This window comes from Arvicanthis niloticus, chromosome 1 (assembly GCF_011762505.2).
Source record: "Arvicanthis niloticus isolate mArvNil1 chromosome 1, mArvNil1.pat.X, whole genome shotgun sequence".
NCBI classification, from domain to species: domain Eukaryota; kingdom Metazoa; phylum Chordata; class Mammalia; order Rodentia; family Muridae; genus Arvicanthis; species Arvicanthis niloticus.
Genome location: NC_047658.1, coordinates 154,032,194 through 154,050,313, shown reverse-complemented (window position 1 = coordinate 154,050,313; position 18,120 = coordinate 154,032,194). Strand labels below are relative to the sequence as shown.

At 51.3% G+C, this 18,120-nt stretch overlaps 1 protein-coding gene across 1 annotated transcript in view; it reads left to right on the top strand.

Moving 5' to 3' along the window:
- The window catches only part of Col17a1 (collagen type XVII alpha 1 chain), a 47,266-nt gene extending 30,604 nt beyond the window's left edge, over window positions 1-16,662 (top strand). Inside the window, exons 30-54 of the mRNA XM_034509395.2 lie at window positions 536-571; window positions 797-868; window positions 2,209-2,235; window positions 3,055-3,090; window positions 5,452-5,487; window positions 5,752-5,832; window positions 6,682-6,717; window positions 7,276-7,353; window positions 8,192-8,245; window positions 8,361-8,402; window positions 8,579-8,632; window positions 9,193-9,252; window positions 10,091-10,141; window positions 10,572-10,694; window positions 11,090-11,227; window positions 11,692-11,757; window positions 12,112-12,252; window positions 12,666-12,755; window positions 12,854-12,964; window positions 13,505-13,651; window positions 13,888-14,247; window positions 14,784-14,912; window positions 15,155-15,217; window positions 15,349-15,429; window positions 15,751-16,662. Coding sequence (XP_034365286.1) covers window positions 536-571; window positions 797-868; window positions 2,209-2,235; window positions 3,055-3,090; window positions 5,452-5,487; window positions 5,752-5,832; window positions 6,682-6,717; window positions 7,276-7,353; window positions 8,192-8,245; window positions 8,361-8,402; window positions 8,579-8,632; window positions 9,193-9,252; window positions 10,091-10,141; window positions 10,572-10,694; window positions 11,090-11,227; window positions 11,692-11,757; window positions 12,112-12,252; window positions 12,666-12,755; window positions 12,854-12,964; window positions 13,505-13,651; window positions 13,888-14,247; window positions 14,784-14,912; window positions 15,155-15,217; window positions 15,349-15,429; window positions 15,751-15,803 — 2,165 coding nt within the window. The 3' untranslated portion in view covers window positions 15,804-16,662. The remainder of the gene's footprint in view (window positions 1-535; window positions 572-796; window positions 869-2,208; window positions 2,236-3,054; window positions 3,091-5,451; window positions 5,488-5,751; window positions 5,833-6,681; window positions 6,718-7,275; window positions 7,354-8,191; window positions 8,246-8,360; window positions 8,403-8,578; window positions 8,633-9,192; window positions 9,253-10,090; window positions 10,142-10,571; window positions 10,695-11,089; window positions 11,228-11,691; window positions 11,758-12,111; window positions 12,253-12,665; window positions 12,756-12,853; window positions 12,965-13,504; window positions 13,652-13,887; window positions 14,248-14,783; window positions 14,913-15,154; window positions 15,218-15,348; window positions 15,430-15,750) is intronic.
- The last annotated feature ends 1,458 nt before the right edge of the window (window positions 16,663-18,120 follow it).

The following is an 18,120-nucleotide window of genomic DNA, read 5'->3' as shown; positions in this document are numbered from 1 at the left end:
TGAGTAGTGACAGGGACCACGAGGCACAGAGAGCAAGGATACAACCTAAGAAGAGATAGTTTACAGCCCGGAGGACAGAAAGAAGAAAGGGCATCTCAGATGTTCCCTAAAACTTAGAAAGTTTAATCATGGCCGGTTTGGAAAAATGTCCATGCAGAGGTGCCAGTGGTGTTGCTGATGAGGCAAGCCCTGGGGGGGGTGGGGGGGGGTTCCACCTTGGAAGGAGGTTAGGAATATGCTTAGGGGAGAGGTGACAGGGACCTGAAGGACCTTCACTTGCGGGTCCTCAGGTGAATGAGGCAAACACTGTTCTTGCAGTGCATTGGGGATAGTGTCCTGGACCATTCCCAGCAGGGAAATGCACCTCAGGAGAAGCTGCAAGGAGACTGTGTTGGGGCGTATCACAAAGACAAGGCTCCTGAGTTAGGCAGCCATGGGGAGAGCTGCCTGTGCCTTCCACCTAGGAGACCATGTGCTCCAAGCCTCCTGGGACAGGAGAGAGAACTGAACAGACTTTACTATTCTGCTTTACCAGGTCCCGCTGGCCCAGATGGACAGCAAGGTTCCAGAGGTTAGTCACCACGCTGTGGTCTTCATAGTCACCAGCTGCCCTTATCTGACTCTTCCTGTCCTTCCTATGCACTGGGCCCTCCATTCTAATGACAAAGGGACATGCAGCAGTCTTGGTCACCATGGTTTCTCCTGCCCATCTGCTAGCAAGCCACTGAGGAAAACCCACGGGCTCAGAGGTACTTTCCCAAGGGAGAGCTATTCCCATATTTCATACTCTTTGCAGGTGAGCAAGGCCTGACAGGGATGCCTGGAACCCGGGGCCCCCCAGGACCCGCTGGAGACCCAGGAAAGCCAGGTAATAAAACAGGAAATTGTTGCAGGAAATATTTAAAAAGTCGGCAAGTTCCCACGCTATACCCAGCTACTCTGCCCCGTGATCTAACCGCCTCTTGGCTAGCCCTAGTTAGCAGTCTTCCTTCTCCCGTTCACCCACCTCAGAACCACCTGTACCTTCTCAGCCACCCACCCACTATGGTCGGCGGTCACAAATCCCCTTAACCCAGTAAATCAAGTCTCTTGAAACTTATAATTAATTAGTCAGATTTATATATTAATAAATTCTTAATTTACAAGATGCCCACACGATAATTTCAGAGCCAATTGATAATGATACAAGCTGCTCACATAGATTAAACAAGTTATCCAAATTATCCTATCCTCCTATGATATTCATAGCTGCCTGTGGCTGTTTAAAGCCACGGGGAATCTGGATTGTCTTCCTCTTGCTCCATCTTCCTTCTCCTCTGTCTCTGAAACTCCTAGCTCCGCCTCCCCTTTCCCTGTCCAATCACTGGCTTCTTGTTGTATTGACTGGACAGGGAAAATTCTGCTACAGAAAATGGGCACACCGTGCTCTGTGTGTGTACAACTCAGGGATGTTCCCGTGTGTATGCACACTGGGAAGGTGGCAGATGCACAGATGCTGCATTGTGTGTGCGTGAGTCTTATCCTGTGGCCCTCAGCAGCTCAACACAGAACTCTAACCACAAACTGACATTTTGAAAAGAGGGATTAACAGATGAAAGTAAGCAAGGAGTTCTGGACAGGAGCATGAGTGTTCTTCAAAATGCACACTTGAACTCAAGCTCGGTGTCTTGCCTGCCTCCTCTCCTGGGCTACACCCAGTCCTCCACCAGTACAGAGGAAAGGCAGTGTTAGCATCTCCACCAAGGGCCAAACAAGAGCAGGATTCTCAGGTCTGTGGGAAAAACTAGTCAAAACCAGATACGGTTACCATTCACCCAGGACCCCTGACTCCTCGGCTGGTGCTAGGTGAAGTTTAATGGAGGGGTAATGGCAGCATTTGGCATCTTGTGTGTATGTGGGGGTGGGGGTGGGGAGGGGATGCTTTCTGGATTCCTGGTTCTCCTTATATTCCTGAAACATCTCTGAACTCAAATGGGCTCAAGACCATCGCCCAATAGAGCATCAGATCATTTTACGACAAAGCTCACAGAATTGCTTTCTGCTCAGAGATGGGAGGACTCTGGGTCAGACCACTGTGAGGCATATCCTCCCGTAGCCTCTGACCCCTTCACTGCCACGCCCGCTGGCTCTGTGTGCAAGGTTGTGTTTTGGCTCCTTGGAGCAGTCCTTAACCTTTCAACTCTTGGCCCTATGTCTTCTTTTCTGCAGGTCTCACAGGACCCCAAGGACCTCAGGGTGAGTCATCCAGTCCCTCCCAACTGCCATCTCCTGCCAGGCCAGGCGCTATGGCCAGCGTCTCTCTAGATCTTCAGTAGTTCTGAGAAGCACCATAAAGGGAACACACACACACACACACACACACACACACACACACACACACACAGAACAACGTAGGTGACACTCTGATATCGGTGATGTCAGATCCTGTTTGCACCATGTTCTGTCTCTGATGCAGGAGCACTCAGCTGCTGGCTAGGGATTCTCTCAGCCAGCTGATGTGGATTCCCCTGTGGCATGAAGGGAGTGTGTACTCCCCTGGATGCCACTGGTCCCAGGGTTCCCTCTGGGAGAGTGGCTTCAGTAAAGCCCATCGGTAAAACCTATTCCATCTTAAGAAATCTTCACCACGCCCAGCCCCTCACTTTCTCTAGTCAGACAAAGACAGTGAAGCCAAGCCCCGGCTATGCATAGGCCAACAACTGCTGCTACTCTGGACACAGCAGGCCCCACAGCAGTCAATAGGGAGAGGGACAGTGACAGCTTTGTAACCCAGGGTGACAGGAATCCCCCAGATGCTCTCTCTGCCTCGACCCAACCCTGCTGGGCCGCCATGTCTCAGAGACAGCCAGGGTTCTGGATGAGAGCTCTACTCCCCACGCCAGGTGATTTCAGGCAAGACCTGAGCGGATCCTGCTGCTTCTGTCAGGCAGCCAGTGTGGCCACACTGAGTGGCAGAGCGCTGGCTGGTTGCTGCCAGAGGGAAGAAAGGGAGGGCAGACATCCAGAACTGCGGGGGCCTTAATCATCTTGACTGACTGTGTTTAATCACATCAGGACTTCCTGGGAGCCCTGGCCGGCCAGGGACTAAAGGTACGTGAATTCTCCCAAGAAGGTATTTTCTTTCTTTCTTCTCACCAGCCATTTTTACAGCGGGGAGGGGTTGATAGGCGGGAGGTCTGCTCTGACCAGAGCCCGGACCAACAGTGGCATCTAGTGGCTCCAAAGGAAGGCTGAGAGGTGGGAGCACTGAGACCTGAGTCCTCAGGCCCCACTTGCTCCAGGCTCAACCCCAGACTCATCTCCATGTCCCCAGGTCCTTGTGGCAGGAAGATAGGAAAGGAAGTTTGCTTGCCCCCAAGCTCTCCAAGCCTTTGTTTGTCTTTAAAATGTCTACATTGTCTCTAAAATACTCCTGTCACCAAAGCGCCATTCCCCACTGACCTGGGGCTTTCTGAGACCACAGCCACCCTTGGCTTGATCCTCCACCCTGTCTGTCCCAGGTGTGACTGAGGACAGCAGAGAGGAAGAAAGAGCTGTCTATAGGAAGGGAGGGATGTTTTAACCCCGCTAAGGGGCAAGTCAAAGGACTACAGGGGCAGTGCCACACAGGTACGGAGTTCAGTTCTAGTTCAGTCCTGCCCATCAGCCCCCAGCCCTGAGCAAACCTAGGAATGCAGAGTTCTCGGGGACACACACTCTTTTCTGTCCTGTGTCCTCATGTTCCTGAGCCTTGGCACTCTGACTGTTACAAACACCCCCAAGTGGAACCCTAGAAGGAAAAGGTTTGAAAACCTATTATTTCTAATGGGCAGTTCAGCCACAAAGATCTTTGAACACAACTGTAAAATATGACAGCAAGTTCCTACTTCCCAGGCCAGTAGATCTCTGGTGGCTTCCGTAAGGCCTCAGAGTTAGGGATACCTCAAAGTATTCCTCAGGCCCTCCTGAAGGAGATGCACAGAGTGTGGAGGCAGGTCATCACGTTTTAGCGTGTGGAGGCAGGTCATCACGTGTTAGCGTGTGGAGGCAGGTCATCACGTGTTAGAGTGTGGAGGCAGGTCATCACGTGTTAGAGTGTGGAGGCAGGTCATCACGTGTTAGAGTGTGGAGGCAGGTCATCACTTGTTAGAGTGTGGAGGCAGGTCATCACGTGTTAGAGTGTGGAGGCAGGTCATCACTTGTTAGCGTGTGGAGGCAGGTCATCACGTGTTAGCGTGTGGAGGCAGGTCATCACGTGTTAGCGTGTGGAGGCAGGTCATCACGTGTTAGAGTGTGGAGGCAGGTCATCACGTGTTAGAGTGTGGAAGCAGGTCATCACTTGTTAGAGTGTGGAGGCAGGTCATCACGTGTTAGAGTGTGGAGGCAGGTCATCACGTGTTAGAGTGTGGAGGCAGGTCATCACGTGTTAGAGTGTGGAGGCAGGTCATCACGTGTTAGAGTGTGGAGGCAGGTCATCACGTGTTAGAGTGTGGAGGCAGGTCATCACGTGTTAGAGTGTGGAGGCAGGTCATCACGTGTTAGAGTGTGGAGGCAGGTCATCACGTGTTAGAGTGGGGAGGCAGGTCATCACGTGTTAGAGTGTGGAGGCAGGTCATCACGTGTTAGTGTATTCTCACAGTGTTCTCCTGCTGTGGGAACGTGAGCAAAACCGACCCCTCTGCTCTCCCTGAGAGGAAACTAAAGCCACCCTTCCACTGTGGGGCTTAACATAATTGTTCACACACCTTAGAGTCCAGGGAAGGATCTTGTCTGGTCAATGGAGCTTCTTTGTTTAGTTCTGAGAGTAGCGCTTGAGCGAGCTGGGCAGTCTCTCTCACTGAGCCTGGCTCCCGGCTCCAGGGTCCATGCCATTCTCTACTCCTTTGCTGGCCCCAAGCCCATTCATCCACAGACTGTTAGTCAAGAGGTACTGGAGTGGTGGATATGTTGGGGGACATACGAACCCCGTGTCCTCTTCCTTCACTCACATTCATTTTTTGTCCTCAAGACCAACGGCACAGAAGAGCCTCAATCTCCGAATTGCCCAGACTTGCCAATTGCCAAAACCTTTTTCGTGATGTCCTGTCCTGTCACTCAGGGAATTCACACATGGGATTGTGACTTTCATTTACCCTTTGATCTTCAGCTAATTTCTCCGCCTATGGCCATTACAGGAAGAAAAGATGGGTAGGGACTGAGCGTGAGTCTCAGGTTAGCCCCAGTTCTGGCCTCTTGGAAGGGCAAATTCCTCCATTGCCTCCCAGGAGACTCTGAGAGATGACTGATGCTCTGGGCCTTGGGTCTAAGTTGAGAGAGGAGCGCTCAGTGTAGCGTAGGCTCCCTTCATTATTAAAATCCTATTAGCTTGAGGGCAAGAGGACCACAGATGGCCCTCAAATGCAACCAGAGGCTCTGAAACGGATTCATCAAGCCCCCATTAATCTGCTTGCCAACTCCCCTTGTCCTCCCCAGGTGAACCTGGCGCTCCTGGAAGAGTCATGACTTCAGGTAGGCAGCCTAGGAGGGTTCCTCCCTGACTTCTACTTGCCTGTCCTATGTGGGCCATCTGCCTCAATGTCAGCGGGTGGCGGTGCTTAGGGAGGGACGAAGGTGAGCACAGACCACCATGTTGTGGCTTCTTAACCAGTAGGTCAGCACAGGGAAGGAAAGATGTCAAGGGATGAGAAGCAGAGGCTCCTGTCTTGCTGGCCTGCAGCCTACTGGGGTCCTGGCACCTCTGAAGGCAATGTGTTCTGTTTCTTCTGTTTCCAGAGGGATCAGCAACAATCACTGTGCCCGGACCTCCCGGACCTCCTGGTGCCATGGGACCCCCGGGACCTCCAGGGACTCCAGGTCAGTCTGTTCTCTTGCTCTGCCCCAACTCAGCAGCAGGCTGTGAATACAACAGATTCTAGGCACATCTGTTCAAATCCTGACAGTGAGGGCAGGAACTATGGAGAGAGAGAGAAAGCCCATGGTCATAAGGAAGGAACCTGATGCTACTCTCAGCATTTGTAGATGAGAAGCTGAGACTCAGAGTGGGTAAATTACTCGTCTAAGGTCACACAGCCAACAAAGGGCAGGAGAGGGTTTCCATCCGGACTGTTCTGTCTCCAGAGCCAGAGCAGTCAGAATAAAGGCTCCCGAACTCTGTTTCTTAGAAAAATAATACAACAGGTGTCTGGGGCAACCCAAATGCCAGTGCTCCGTGAGGCAGAAGTGCCGCCATGATTGCAGAACTATGAAGCAAAGCTCTGGGGAGGTAAAAGAACCCCACCGTCAGGAGTATGTGTAAGCTTTGTGGGTACAGCTGCTGAACCAAAACAAAGCAAAATGCTTCCATGTTAAAGAATTGTGAACCCCCCTCTATTTTTCTAAATATCTTGTTATCTGTTATCTTATTTTATGTTTTAATTATTTAAAATATTTATATTCAAATTAAGTACACGATTTATACCCAATGCAAGTGTGGCCCACTCCTATGTAAGTAAGCTCCAGTGAGTAGTGGATATTTAAGTGACCTAGATGTCCCCAGTCAGTAAGGAAAGTGTCAAAAGACACAGTCCTGTCCACCTCAGCCTTACAGGACTGGCTTCTGGTTGCTAACCGGCTCTGGGAGAATTCCTGTGTCCCCAGGTACCTGCCCCTTCCTCAGCTTTGGAGAAGGGGCTGTGGTTTAGCCTTTTCTATAACTGTTTGCAGGTCCAGCTGGCCCTGCTGGTCTCCCAGGACAACAAGGTATGTCTCACTCTGTAAAATCACAGGCTGTGGGCTGTGTGAGAATGGGTGGGGTGGGGGTGTGGTTCCAGGTGGGGTTTTTAAGTCCCTGAATTATAAAGAGTGGGGGAAGAAATAGCTGGGCCTCCTGGACTCTCCACAATGGGCCTCTCTTCACCACGGGCCTTGCAAAGCCTCCACCTTCTCTCATCTCTCCCCATATTTCTGAGAGGGTCAGGGCTCCTCAGGACAGGAGGCTCTGGAGTGTTCTGGTCAAGGTTAAGCAGACCATTTTCATAGGCCTTGGGCTTCAGACGACCAGACTCTGATAATAACATTACTGTCCAGTGATTTGTCAAGATAACAGTGGAGGGCAGAAGCAGCAGCCACTGTTTCCCTGGGCCTGCTTTCTTACCCCTTATCTGTCTTTTCTCCCTCAGCTGGAATGCAGCCTCTCTTCTCTAGGTCCTGCCCTTCCTTGCTACACCCTCCCTCAAGCAGGCCCAAACCTGAATCTGGCCCCACCCCACAGAACTCTGCTGAAGCAGTGTGCATACTAACTCTGTGTCTTCCCCACAGGCCCACGAGGGGAGCCAGGACTTGCTGGTGACTCACTCCTAAGTAGTGGCAGCTCCATCTCTGAGGTCCTCTCTGCCCGTGAGTGCAGGCACTATCCAGGGCAGATGTCACTGGGGAGGGAATGGAAGAGATGACAGTGTTGTCAGGGCCCCGGGAAAAGCTGCACCAGTGAGTCACTGCAAAGTGTCACATCAGAATGGCCATGCTCTCTGCTCTGCAGTGGGAGCTGCGTAAGAACAGCAGAGAATATCGGGTGTGAGAGGCACAGTCGTAAGAACAAGACAGCTGACAGGCTGTGGCCCTCCAGCAGGACCTGGGTCAGATCAGACGTTGGGAGTGAGTGTGATTGGCAGGAGTCATACAAACCTAACTCAGAAAGCAAGGATGGGTGTTCTTGGATTCTCGGTCACAGGAGGTCTGACTCTTGTGACCTCCTATCCACAAAGAGCCAAAGGGGGAACCACAGCGGGGCCTCCCACCTGAACGCCTTGACTGTTGAGCAGTAAAGATGGCAGCCAACCCCAGCGGTGTGAAGCCAGGGCATTACAGTTTCAGCACTTGGTGGCATCTTGCTGGGTCTGAGCCATCTCAGCATCCCTATATGATGGAAGAAATAGTGAGAGGGGTGAAAAGTTGCCTAAAGTTGCCAGCTAGGGATGCAGAAGTGAGGATTGAACTCTGGCTGGCCGACACAGAAAAGTCCAAATTCTTACCCATCACTCCACAAGCCCATACTGTCAGTTGTCAGTCCAACTGTGCATCAGAATGGCAGCATCTCAACAGATGGGGACCTAGGGGCTGTTGTGCAATTGGGGCTTGGGCTGCAGCCCAGAGACTAGCCATCCTGGTCCAAGAGTAGGAGCATGGTAAAGACCCAGCCACAGCCTTCTGTGTTTCTATTTGTTTCTTTCTACAGAAGGTGTTGACTTACGAGGTCCCCCTGGCCCACCTGGCCCACGAGGGCCACCAGGTAAGAACTCACTGATCTTTGGAAGGTGGGGAGTCATGAGGCATGTCATGAGGGGAGCTCGGACCTCAGGAGTCAATCAGCCCTGTAAGGCCGGCACTTTCTCTTCCTTCTGCAGGGCCTTCCATCCCAGGCCCGCCAGGACCCAGAGGCCCTCCAGGTGAGGGCTCAACTCCTTGCTAGAAGGCAATAAGGACAGGGGAGGTGGAAGACAAGGAGAGCCAGAGTCCAGGTCCTTCTGGGCTGACTCTCAGGAAGAGCATTCCTGACTTGTCCCCTGGTGGGGCTCTTGCCTCACCTGTCAGCATGACTGAATCCTGGACTTCTTTTCCCTAGGGGAAGGCGTGCCAGGCCCACCTGGCCCACCAGGATCCTTCCTGACTGACTCAGGTAACATCAGGGGGCATCCAGTCACGCCTATTCCTACCTCAGACCTATCCTGACTGTGGTCCTCACATCGATCTTCTCTGAGGGAAGTGTGAATACAGAATCCCCTTGCTACTTGCTGTTTGTGAGGAAAATATTCGAGCCAACCCAACTACACTAGGAATCTGGCTGGAAGAAAGAGAGCCAGCTCTGTCCTTGGGGAGTGACCTGAGAGGCCTGGTCACCGCAGTAAGGGATTTGATGAAGCAGGAAGGATGCAGGCACACAAACAGGGCAACGATGTTAACAAAGAAAAGGATGGAGTGAGAAAGAGCGAGCATCTTGGAGCCAGAGCTCGTCCCGTGGAAGCTCCACCCACCCACTCACACACCCACCCATCATCTACATAGTCACCTCTCCAATTATTTACACACCCAATCCTTTGAGGGTGCAGATATCCCCACACACATCCTTACAGAGTCATCCCCACGCCCGAGCATCTGCAGTGTGCCCGGTTCTGTGCTAGCTGCTGCTTCTTCAGAAATAGCACTTCATCCATACCATCACTGTCTCCTTCCTTGCAGAAACCTTCTACACGGGCCCTCCAGGTCCACCTGGCCCCCCAGGTCCCAAAGGAGACCAAGGTAAGAGCAGTGGTCAGGCAGGAGCACTTGATCCTCCTAGCACAGCCCACGAGCAGTTCAGCAGGCTGCTGTGTGGGGTGAGATCAGGAGAGAGGCAGAGTGGTCAGGGACTCTGCCAACAGTGTCCACTTGACTGTGTGAAATGAGATGCCTTGGGTTCTGTTTGGAGCCCCCATGCCCTCTCACAGTGGCCAGTGGAAATGATAGTAACTACTGGTAGTTGTCCTTGTGCAAGGCCCTCCAGGACTCAGGGGACATCAGGGGACTTCAAACACAACTTGGGGTAAGGGGTGAGGTAGTAAGATTGGCTTGTTCAAAGTGCATTTGGTTCACACATGTAGAGCAAAGAGTGACTTTGGATAGCTAAGTATGTGTACAAGCCTCAGTGTGTGTGTGTGTGTGTGTGTGTGTGTGTGTGTGTGTGTGCAAGTGTGTATGTGTGCATGTGTATGCAAGTGTGTGTGTGTGTGTGTGTGCAAGTGTGTATGTGTGCATGTGTATGCAAGTGTGTGTGTGTGTGTGTGTGTGCAAGTGTGTATGTGTGCATGTGTATGCAAGTGTGTGTGTGTGTGTGTGCAAGTGTGTATGTGTGCATGTGTATGCAAGTGTGTGTGTGTGTGTGTGTGTGTGTGTGTGTGTGTGTGGTGTCTGCTCAAAGAGGGATGCAGGCCCAGCAATTCTAGATCTTAAGAAGCCTCTCCAAAGAAAGATATGTTATCTTTGCAAGCAAGACTGTAGACATGGAATGACTGCACCCACTAAGGGTGCTGAATTTCACCCGGGAGCTGCCCGGAGAAAGAGATACATGAAACACAGGGTTTCTCACTTTGGATTGCAGGTGATCCTGGCGTCCCAGGCACTCCTGGCATCTCTGGTGGTCTTTCTCATGGTAAGAACCAAAGTTCCTCTCCCATCCTCGGAGGGAGCCTGATGGAGATCCTTCCTGTCTCCCCTAAGCTCTGATTTGCATGTTAACTCCATAGCTCCTCATAGGGTTCTTAAGAGCTACCTTTAAGGAAGCCACAAACTTGTGGGGATGGAAAGGCAAATCCAATGTCAGCCAGTTGTGCTTGGGGACCAAAGAAGAGAATGGAGCAGGAACTGGGAGCTCCAGGGTCCTGAGAGAAGGGAGGCTGAGGTGGGGGGGCAGGACATCTGGCCTAGCCAGCACTCAGCTCCGTCTCCTTGCAGATGTCCCCCTTCTGCTTGCCACTGTCCTAGTCCCTTTAAGGACAGAGCCTCAGAGCAGGTAGGGACACAAAGCCCTGGGCTGCCCTAGAGTGAAGGAGCCAAGTCAGGACACTTTCTCTTCTCTCCAGGGGCATCGTCAAGCACTACATACATGCAGGGTCCACCTGGCCCTCCAGGGCCTCCTGGGCCTCCGGGCTCTCTCAGCAGCTCTGGACAGGATATCCAACGCTACATCGCAGAGTACATGCAAAGTGAGTGCTTGGCCACCCCACACCTTGGAAAGGAGGTTGAGGGAGATGGAAAAGGAATGTTGGGGTGGTCGTCATCTATGTGAAGGCTTCCTTCCACCCATGAAGCCTGGCCTGCAGTCAGAGCTGACCAACATGCCTGTCCATACATATGCCTCTTCTTCATCCTACCTGGAAGTCATATGCACATAATATGAGCACATATATGCACACAGACACATCTTCAAATGTGTTGGAAGGCTCATTGGAGCCCTGTCAGTCCATACCCTCACGGATAGCACAGTTCCTAGGCTCAAGTACTATGTGGACCAGGGCAGGCTCTTCCTCCTCCTGCTGTGATCATAGGGAAGTCAGATGCTCTCGGCAGCAGGCTTGACCACTTCATCCCTTGTTGGCAGATGACAACATCAGGACTTATCTCTCAGGAGTTCAGGGTCCCCCGGGCCCACCAGGTCCCCCAGGGCCCATCATCACCATCACAGGAGAGACTTTCGACTACTCCCAGCTGGCAAGCCAGGTCGTGAGCTACTTGCGGTGTAAGTCTGTGACACTTCTTGTGCTCTGTTGTCCTTAATGGATGCCCCAAAGCTCATCACTTAATTCACAGTTTGTTCCACCCTTCTGAATATATAACCTTTGACTCATGGCTAGGCCACAGTGCCCAGCCTCAGCAGACCCTGGGTCAGACTGGGAATGGAGATATGATAAGGGCAGGCATGCCAAGCATTTGATGGGCCCAAGTATGGGCCCATCTCTGTTCACAAAAGGGACCCTCAGCTTGGTGGTGTCCACCAGGAGTCAGGCTAAAGCACATTCTAGAACATGGCGCTCCATATGAAAAGCCAACATCTATTTCTGGTCTGTTCTGACCTTCTGACTAGCCTGAAATACTCCATTTGTTCATTTCAAGTCAGCTGACTAGCTGACTTGACCTTCTAAGTCTGGATGCAGAGAATCTGCTCCAAGACCAAGGGGGTCAGCCAAGATCTTCCTCCCACAGCATCAGGCTATGGTGTTGGCTTGTCCTCTGCCTCCTCCTCAGAAGATATCTTGGCCATGCTGCGACGTGAGTATCCCACAGTGAGCAAAGAGTAGGGCTTTCTGCTCTCTGCCGTCCTCACTTGGAGGGCACCTGTCCCTGGGCCAGCTTTGTAAGAGTGGCAAGCAAGAGGACGTTCTCTGAGACAAGGAGCCGCTCACTCACTGTTCTGCCTTGTGTGCTGAGTCACAAATGCATCGAAAATGAGAGAGGCGATCTCCCAGCTTCCTCCACTACAGGCCCCTAGAGGCAGGCTGACTTCCCTGACCAGTGCGTGCCCACCAAGAACCAGAAATTCCCAGCTGTTACTGGGAACCAGGCTGGGCAGGTAGAACCAACTGGGCTTCTAGGCTGATCCATAAGGCATCTTCTCCTTTCCAGGGAACGATGTGTGGCAGTACTTACGTCAGCACCTGGTGGGTCCTCCTGGTCCTCCAGGGCCACCAGGTGTCAGTGGAGATGGGTCCCTCCTGTCTTTGGACTATGGAGAACTGAGCAGACATATTCTCAACTATATGTCAAGTGAGTGATCAGGAGGGCATGGAGTAAGGACGAGAGCATCCAACCCCACTGAGATGGCCCCACTGGCCACCCCTATCCATGCCCATCAGCTGTGCTGACCTCTGCAGAGGCAGCAGTCTCCAGAGCCACTCAGAGAAAGAGCGTGCCTGAGAGCGCAGCAAAAGCAGCCCAGAGGAGCACACGGGTATGCGCATGCGCGAACGGGCAAGCGTGCAGCCGGCAGCAGACTCAGTGCTCTCCCCATCGGGTGCCACTGCCCACACTACTTCTGCATCACACTCCTTTCTATCTTCCTTCCTACCACCGTTCCTTCCCTTCCTCAGACCCCACTTTATCCAAATTGCTATCTACCCTCCTCTCTGACCAACCCTGTCCCACTTGAGTCTCCAACCACTTGGGACCTTGTTCCCTAGGTTCTGGGATCAGCTTTGGGCATCCTGGCCCACCAGGACCCCCTGGCCTGCCAGGAACATCCTATGAGGAGCTACTGACCATGCTCCGAGGTAAGGCCAAGCAGGAACATTCATCAAAAGATTTGGGATGGAAACCGAAACCTTAGCTCAGGTTGTGACTGACTACTTACTGCCACTGATGTCCCCAGGGTCTGACTACAGAGACATCATTGGACCTCCAGGGCCCCCAGGACCGCCCGGGATACCAGGCAGTGCATGGTCCAGCATCAGTGTGGAGGACCTCTCCTCATACTTGCACAGTAGGACACTAGAGAGCGGACGAGAGGGCCGGGGGCTTTAGCCTGACTTTGAGGGCATCCCCAGTCCTCTCTAGGGCTGCCATGGAAAACTGAATCAATGTGTCACTCCCCAATGGAGCATGCACCAGGAGGGCCCTGGGGCCCTGGACAGGGCCACATGGCTGTGAGAAGCCATGAGCCTTGACAGGAAGAAATGGGAAGACACAAAGCTCCTAACTGTAGCCTTTGCAGAGCTCATGTGCCATGTGATGAGTCACTTAACAAGGACATAATGTATTACCTGGCATTACGTTCTAAAGCCTGGCTATGAAGGTCTAGGAGGACACAGGACGTGGGATGAGGGGTGGAATCATCCCTTGGAAGGTGCCATTCCAAGATGACGCCTGAATGGGACCACCTAGGCCTCACCCACTCTCCTCTACTCCATCATCCATCCCCCATCCCTTAACCCATGGGAGGCGCACAGTAGGCCAAGGCCAGGCTGAGAATCTAGCTTTTGCTACCCAGTATCCTGACCTCACTTTCCCTCCCCTCACACAGCTGCAGGGCTGTCCTCCATCCCAGGCCCTCCAGGCCCACCAGGCCCGCCAGGCCCTCGAGGGCCCCCAGGTGTCTCAGCAGCTCTGTCCGCCTACGCAGCTGAAAACAGCGACAATTTCCGCAGCGAGCTAATTAGCTACCTCACAAGTAGGTATCCTGATGTCGGTCTCCTGTGCTCTACCCCGAGACCTTCACGACTCCTATGCAGCAGGCACAAGATGGTCAGCAATCCCGACAAACCAGTTTCTTTGCTCACCAGCATCCTTCTGTACACGCACAAGGGCCTCCAAGTTCACTCCAATGGGTGTTAAAACTCCAGAGACCCTAGCTCTCAACTCTTTTGTCCACCACAATCTAGGTTAATGCATCTCTCTACCCCACAGGTCCTGATGTCCGCAGCTTCATCGTTGGCCCTCCAGGCCCTCCGGGGCCACAGGGACCACCTGGAGACGGTCACTTACGGGAGAACTACAACTGGGGCAGCAGCTCCTCAGCCAGAAGGGGGACTTCCTACAGCTCTTCCATGGGCATAGGGGGAACCAATGGAGGCTCCATAGGCGAAGGTGGAGCCTATGGTGCAGGAGATGGGGGCCCCTACGGTACTGACATCGGCCCAGGCGGAGGCTATGGGGCAGCTGCAGGTGGTGGTATATATGGCCCCAATGGTGAATCGGTCCGGGCTGGCTTCACTGGAGACTTAGATTACAACACGCTGGCATTGCGGGTGTCGGAGAGCATGCAGCGTAAGTCGGAACCTGTGGACCTCAGAGGGGGAGGGGCATGTGTGCACCTCAGCATCTAGGCTTTACAGACTGGCCCTCACTTGTTATGTACTTAGACTGTTGATAGCAGCTCTGGAATCAGATGGGCGGGAACTGAAAGAGAGGAGACCCCAATCTAATTCTACACCATCTCAGTGCAAGGGATCCCCCAGTGCTGACACCTGAGCAGTGGAGAACAGGGCACATAGCAAAGGGCGTGGTACTTTGCTCAGATCAAGTCTGACAGGAGCGGCTTTCTGACAGGGCTTTGTGGAAGTGTTTAGCCAAGAGGTCCTCTCTCCCTTTAGCTCTCAGCATATCACATAGTACAATGTCCCTGAGGACTATCACAACAGGTCAGACCAGTCTGATGAACAGAGAAGCTGCACAGCTTCGCCCTCAGGGCGGTTTTATCAGGTTTAGCTGCTTTGAGTGAGGCAGTCTGAGGATACTGCCCTTCTGCTAACAATAGTGGAGCGGTACCTTGCTTCCTACACTGACACCCCCGTATTCTGCAGGTCAGGGTTTGCTACAAGGGATGGCCTACACTGTCCAGGGCCCACCAGGGCCCCAAGGCCCGCCTGGCATCAGCAGGGTCTTCTCTGCCTACAGCAACGTGACACAAGACCTCATGGACTTCTTCCGAAGTAAGCTTATCTCCATTGCTTTCCCAGCACTGGGCTGCTGCTTAGTCTCTCGTGGGACCTGACATACAAATACCAACTTGATAATCTCTCTGTAGCTGAGATGCCAACACCAGTGAAGCCTAGTTCTGGTTCCACGTACAAGTCCAGATGCCACCACTATCTGTGTTGCTCTGAACAAACCTTTGACCTCCCAAGCCTCAGGCAAACTCTAGTCTAAGGCTAGACTCTTTCCTTCCTTGCAGCATATGGTACTATCCCAGGACCACCTGGGCAGAAGGGAGATGTGGGAACCCCAGGACCCAAAGGTGAGTGACATTAGAGATCACAGGATCAGTTGTTAGCTACCTCTTACTGAGGAGTACTTTCGCCTTGCCACACTGTGCCACGCCTCTTGACTCTGTACTCTGACGCTGGTGTCCTCTCTCTGTCCTTCTAGGTGACAGGGGCCCTGCTGGACCACGAGGTCCTCCTGGGCCACCTGGCCCCCGAGGGAACAAAGGAGAGAAAGGAGACAAAGGTAAGCACCGGTGTGTGACTTGAGGTTCTGGGGTTCAGTAGGGAAGAGGTCATTTGATTCTGGGCTAGCCTGAGAAAGTCAAGCAAAAACCAATACAGAAAATGGTGTTGCACAGCTGGGGAAAAGGGAAGATCAGAGTGGCTGCAGAGTGAGAGAGAACTCCGTAACAAAATAGGGAGATAACTCGAAGGGAAAAATAAAATAGTTTTGCAAAGGATTAATCTTTAAAGCCAACTTTTAGCAATCACTGTCGCTACCACTGGTCCTATTAAAAACATAGGCCACGAGGTATTTAACACCTACTCATCTTTGAACTTTCAGGTGACCAGATCTACAGTGGGAGGAGGAAGAGAAGTATCGCTGCCAAGCCATAAGCTACACTTGGCAGGGCCACCAAGTTCCTGGACCAGTTCTTGGGTGCCTATGTCCAAGGGTCCCCATCCTGCTGAGACCACGTCACCTAGCAACACTTGTCTTAGTCTGAACAAAATATATACATACAGAAAATTCAAAGACACACAATCTGAAACAGCTGCATTGGTTGAGCGGGCCTTTGGAATAGCTGCAACGTTTAATATGAGACTTAACTTCTCTGCTACATAGATCTGAGCACCCTGGCTTCTCTAGCTCAGGCCTCTGCCAGGCCTCAGAAGCCAGTTACGTAACTGTTGGCTGGCGCATCTTGGAGCCCAGAAAATGGAAAATGGGAATGGGGGCCTTTGTAGGTGACATGTGATGGGTTATGTTACAAAGGTTGCTGTCAGCTCTTTCCTCCCTTGTTCACTCTGCATTGTCCAGTCACAGAAGTGACTCTTGCAACTTAAGAAACTCAGAAGTTCACTTCTTCAGAGGAGGTGGTGACATTTCAGACAGTTACCACGATACAGATGCCAATCACCTTCCTACTGGCTTACAAAGCTTGACTGGTCAGGGCTATGGCCTGTGGCCACAGGTACGCCAGAAGTAACGATTATGACACCACACTAGACCATAGCAGTCAGAACAAGAGGGGCAGTGGGCAAGGGAGGGAGAAAAGGGGAGATATAGAATTCCTGATGCTGGGGAAACATGGCTTCCAGGCCCCCATTCTGCACTTAGGAAATGGCATAAAAGACTGGGTACAGTTGGTCTGTAAGCACTTTTCACTAAAAATATTTGTATGTAATCTGTAAGATGAAAAATCATTTCATTTCAAGTGTAAAATTTTCAATTAAAATTTTTTTTCTTTTTTAATGTATGTTTAACCATGTGAGGAAGTTAGTTTAAAAAAAAGAATCTGGGTCACATAGACTGTTTATCACAAACGGAAGGGATGGCTGGTTGCAGTTCAGACCCAGCCTTCAGCACTTGATCGCTGAGATCTCTAAAAGCAGACTTTTAAAAGCTATTAACTCCACACCAGACAAAGCACCTTGTTTTCTCTAAGTTCCTTGAAATCTAAACACATATACAACAATTTAGCAAGCCTCTTTGCAATTAATATGTAACTAGAAGCCAAGTATGCAGATGAAGATGTCTGTCTGCTAAGGAAAAGGTACATGTATAGCCAGAAGAGTCTGCACTTGGCATTTGTTACAAGCTGTGACTCTCAATGAATAACTAAGCATAGACTAAGCAAACCCACTTTCACACCTCTGCTCTTCCAAGATTCCATTTACTTCCCTGCTCTCTCCTGAGTTCCTTACATATCATCCTAGAGGAAACACAGTTTAGATCCAGTCCCACAAGCAGCTTCGAGTACCACCAGTGCATGCGCCAAGCAATAGAGTGCTGCATGGTCTTTTGGCTGCTATATCCCGATGGCTGCCCAAGGGAACCAATGTAAGAATATTTGCAAATCTGGACTTCACAATTCTAGGTAACATGCTTTACCAACCACAGGGCAAAGAACCCACTGCGTTTAATAATAAATCCAAGGCATCTTTTAATTTTTAAAGAATTTATCAATTTCATAATGGAAACCCTGTTGTTGTTTTTTTTTTTTGTTTTTTTTTTTGTTTTTTTTTTGTTTTTTTTTTTACTCTGGAGCTCAATATTACTTATTAATGATCCCTATCTTGATTAATCAGGCCTAGGAAATGTTACAAAGGCATCATCTAAAAGTCTTCATAGAGTTGTACACCCAGAAGAAATGGGAGGCGAGTCCAACCGTGCTACCCTCTCCAGACAAAATCCAAAAAGAAGGTGACAGATATGAGCCATGTCTTCAGCTGGAGATCAGTGGATCTGAGCTTCTTTTGTTTCACTGGGAGAGTGGGGAGTGATCGGGAGTGAGCTCAACAGCACAGAACACTCTGAGATTAGAAATGACATCAGTAGCTCCCTCCAGCCAAGCTGCACCCAGCAAGACGTCTACTGAGTGGGGCTGCACATGTCAATGACAATAACAAGAGGGGGTTTTAGCATATGATTTTTCATCAATTTGAAGCAAATAATCTATCCCAGGAAGAAGAAAAGGAAATAAAAGCACATACACACCTATATATCAACATAAACATTTTAAACATCACCCAAAGGAGGAGTTTACATGTTGGAAGGTACTTACCAGCAAGGAAAGAGCTACATTTGTCAGTAATGAGACAGAGAGAGAGACAGGGAGAGAGGGAGGGAGGGAGGGAGGGAAGGAGGGAGAGAGGGAGGGAGAATGTGAATATGAGAATATCTATCACAGATAGCTAAGATCAATGATAA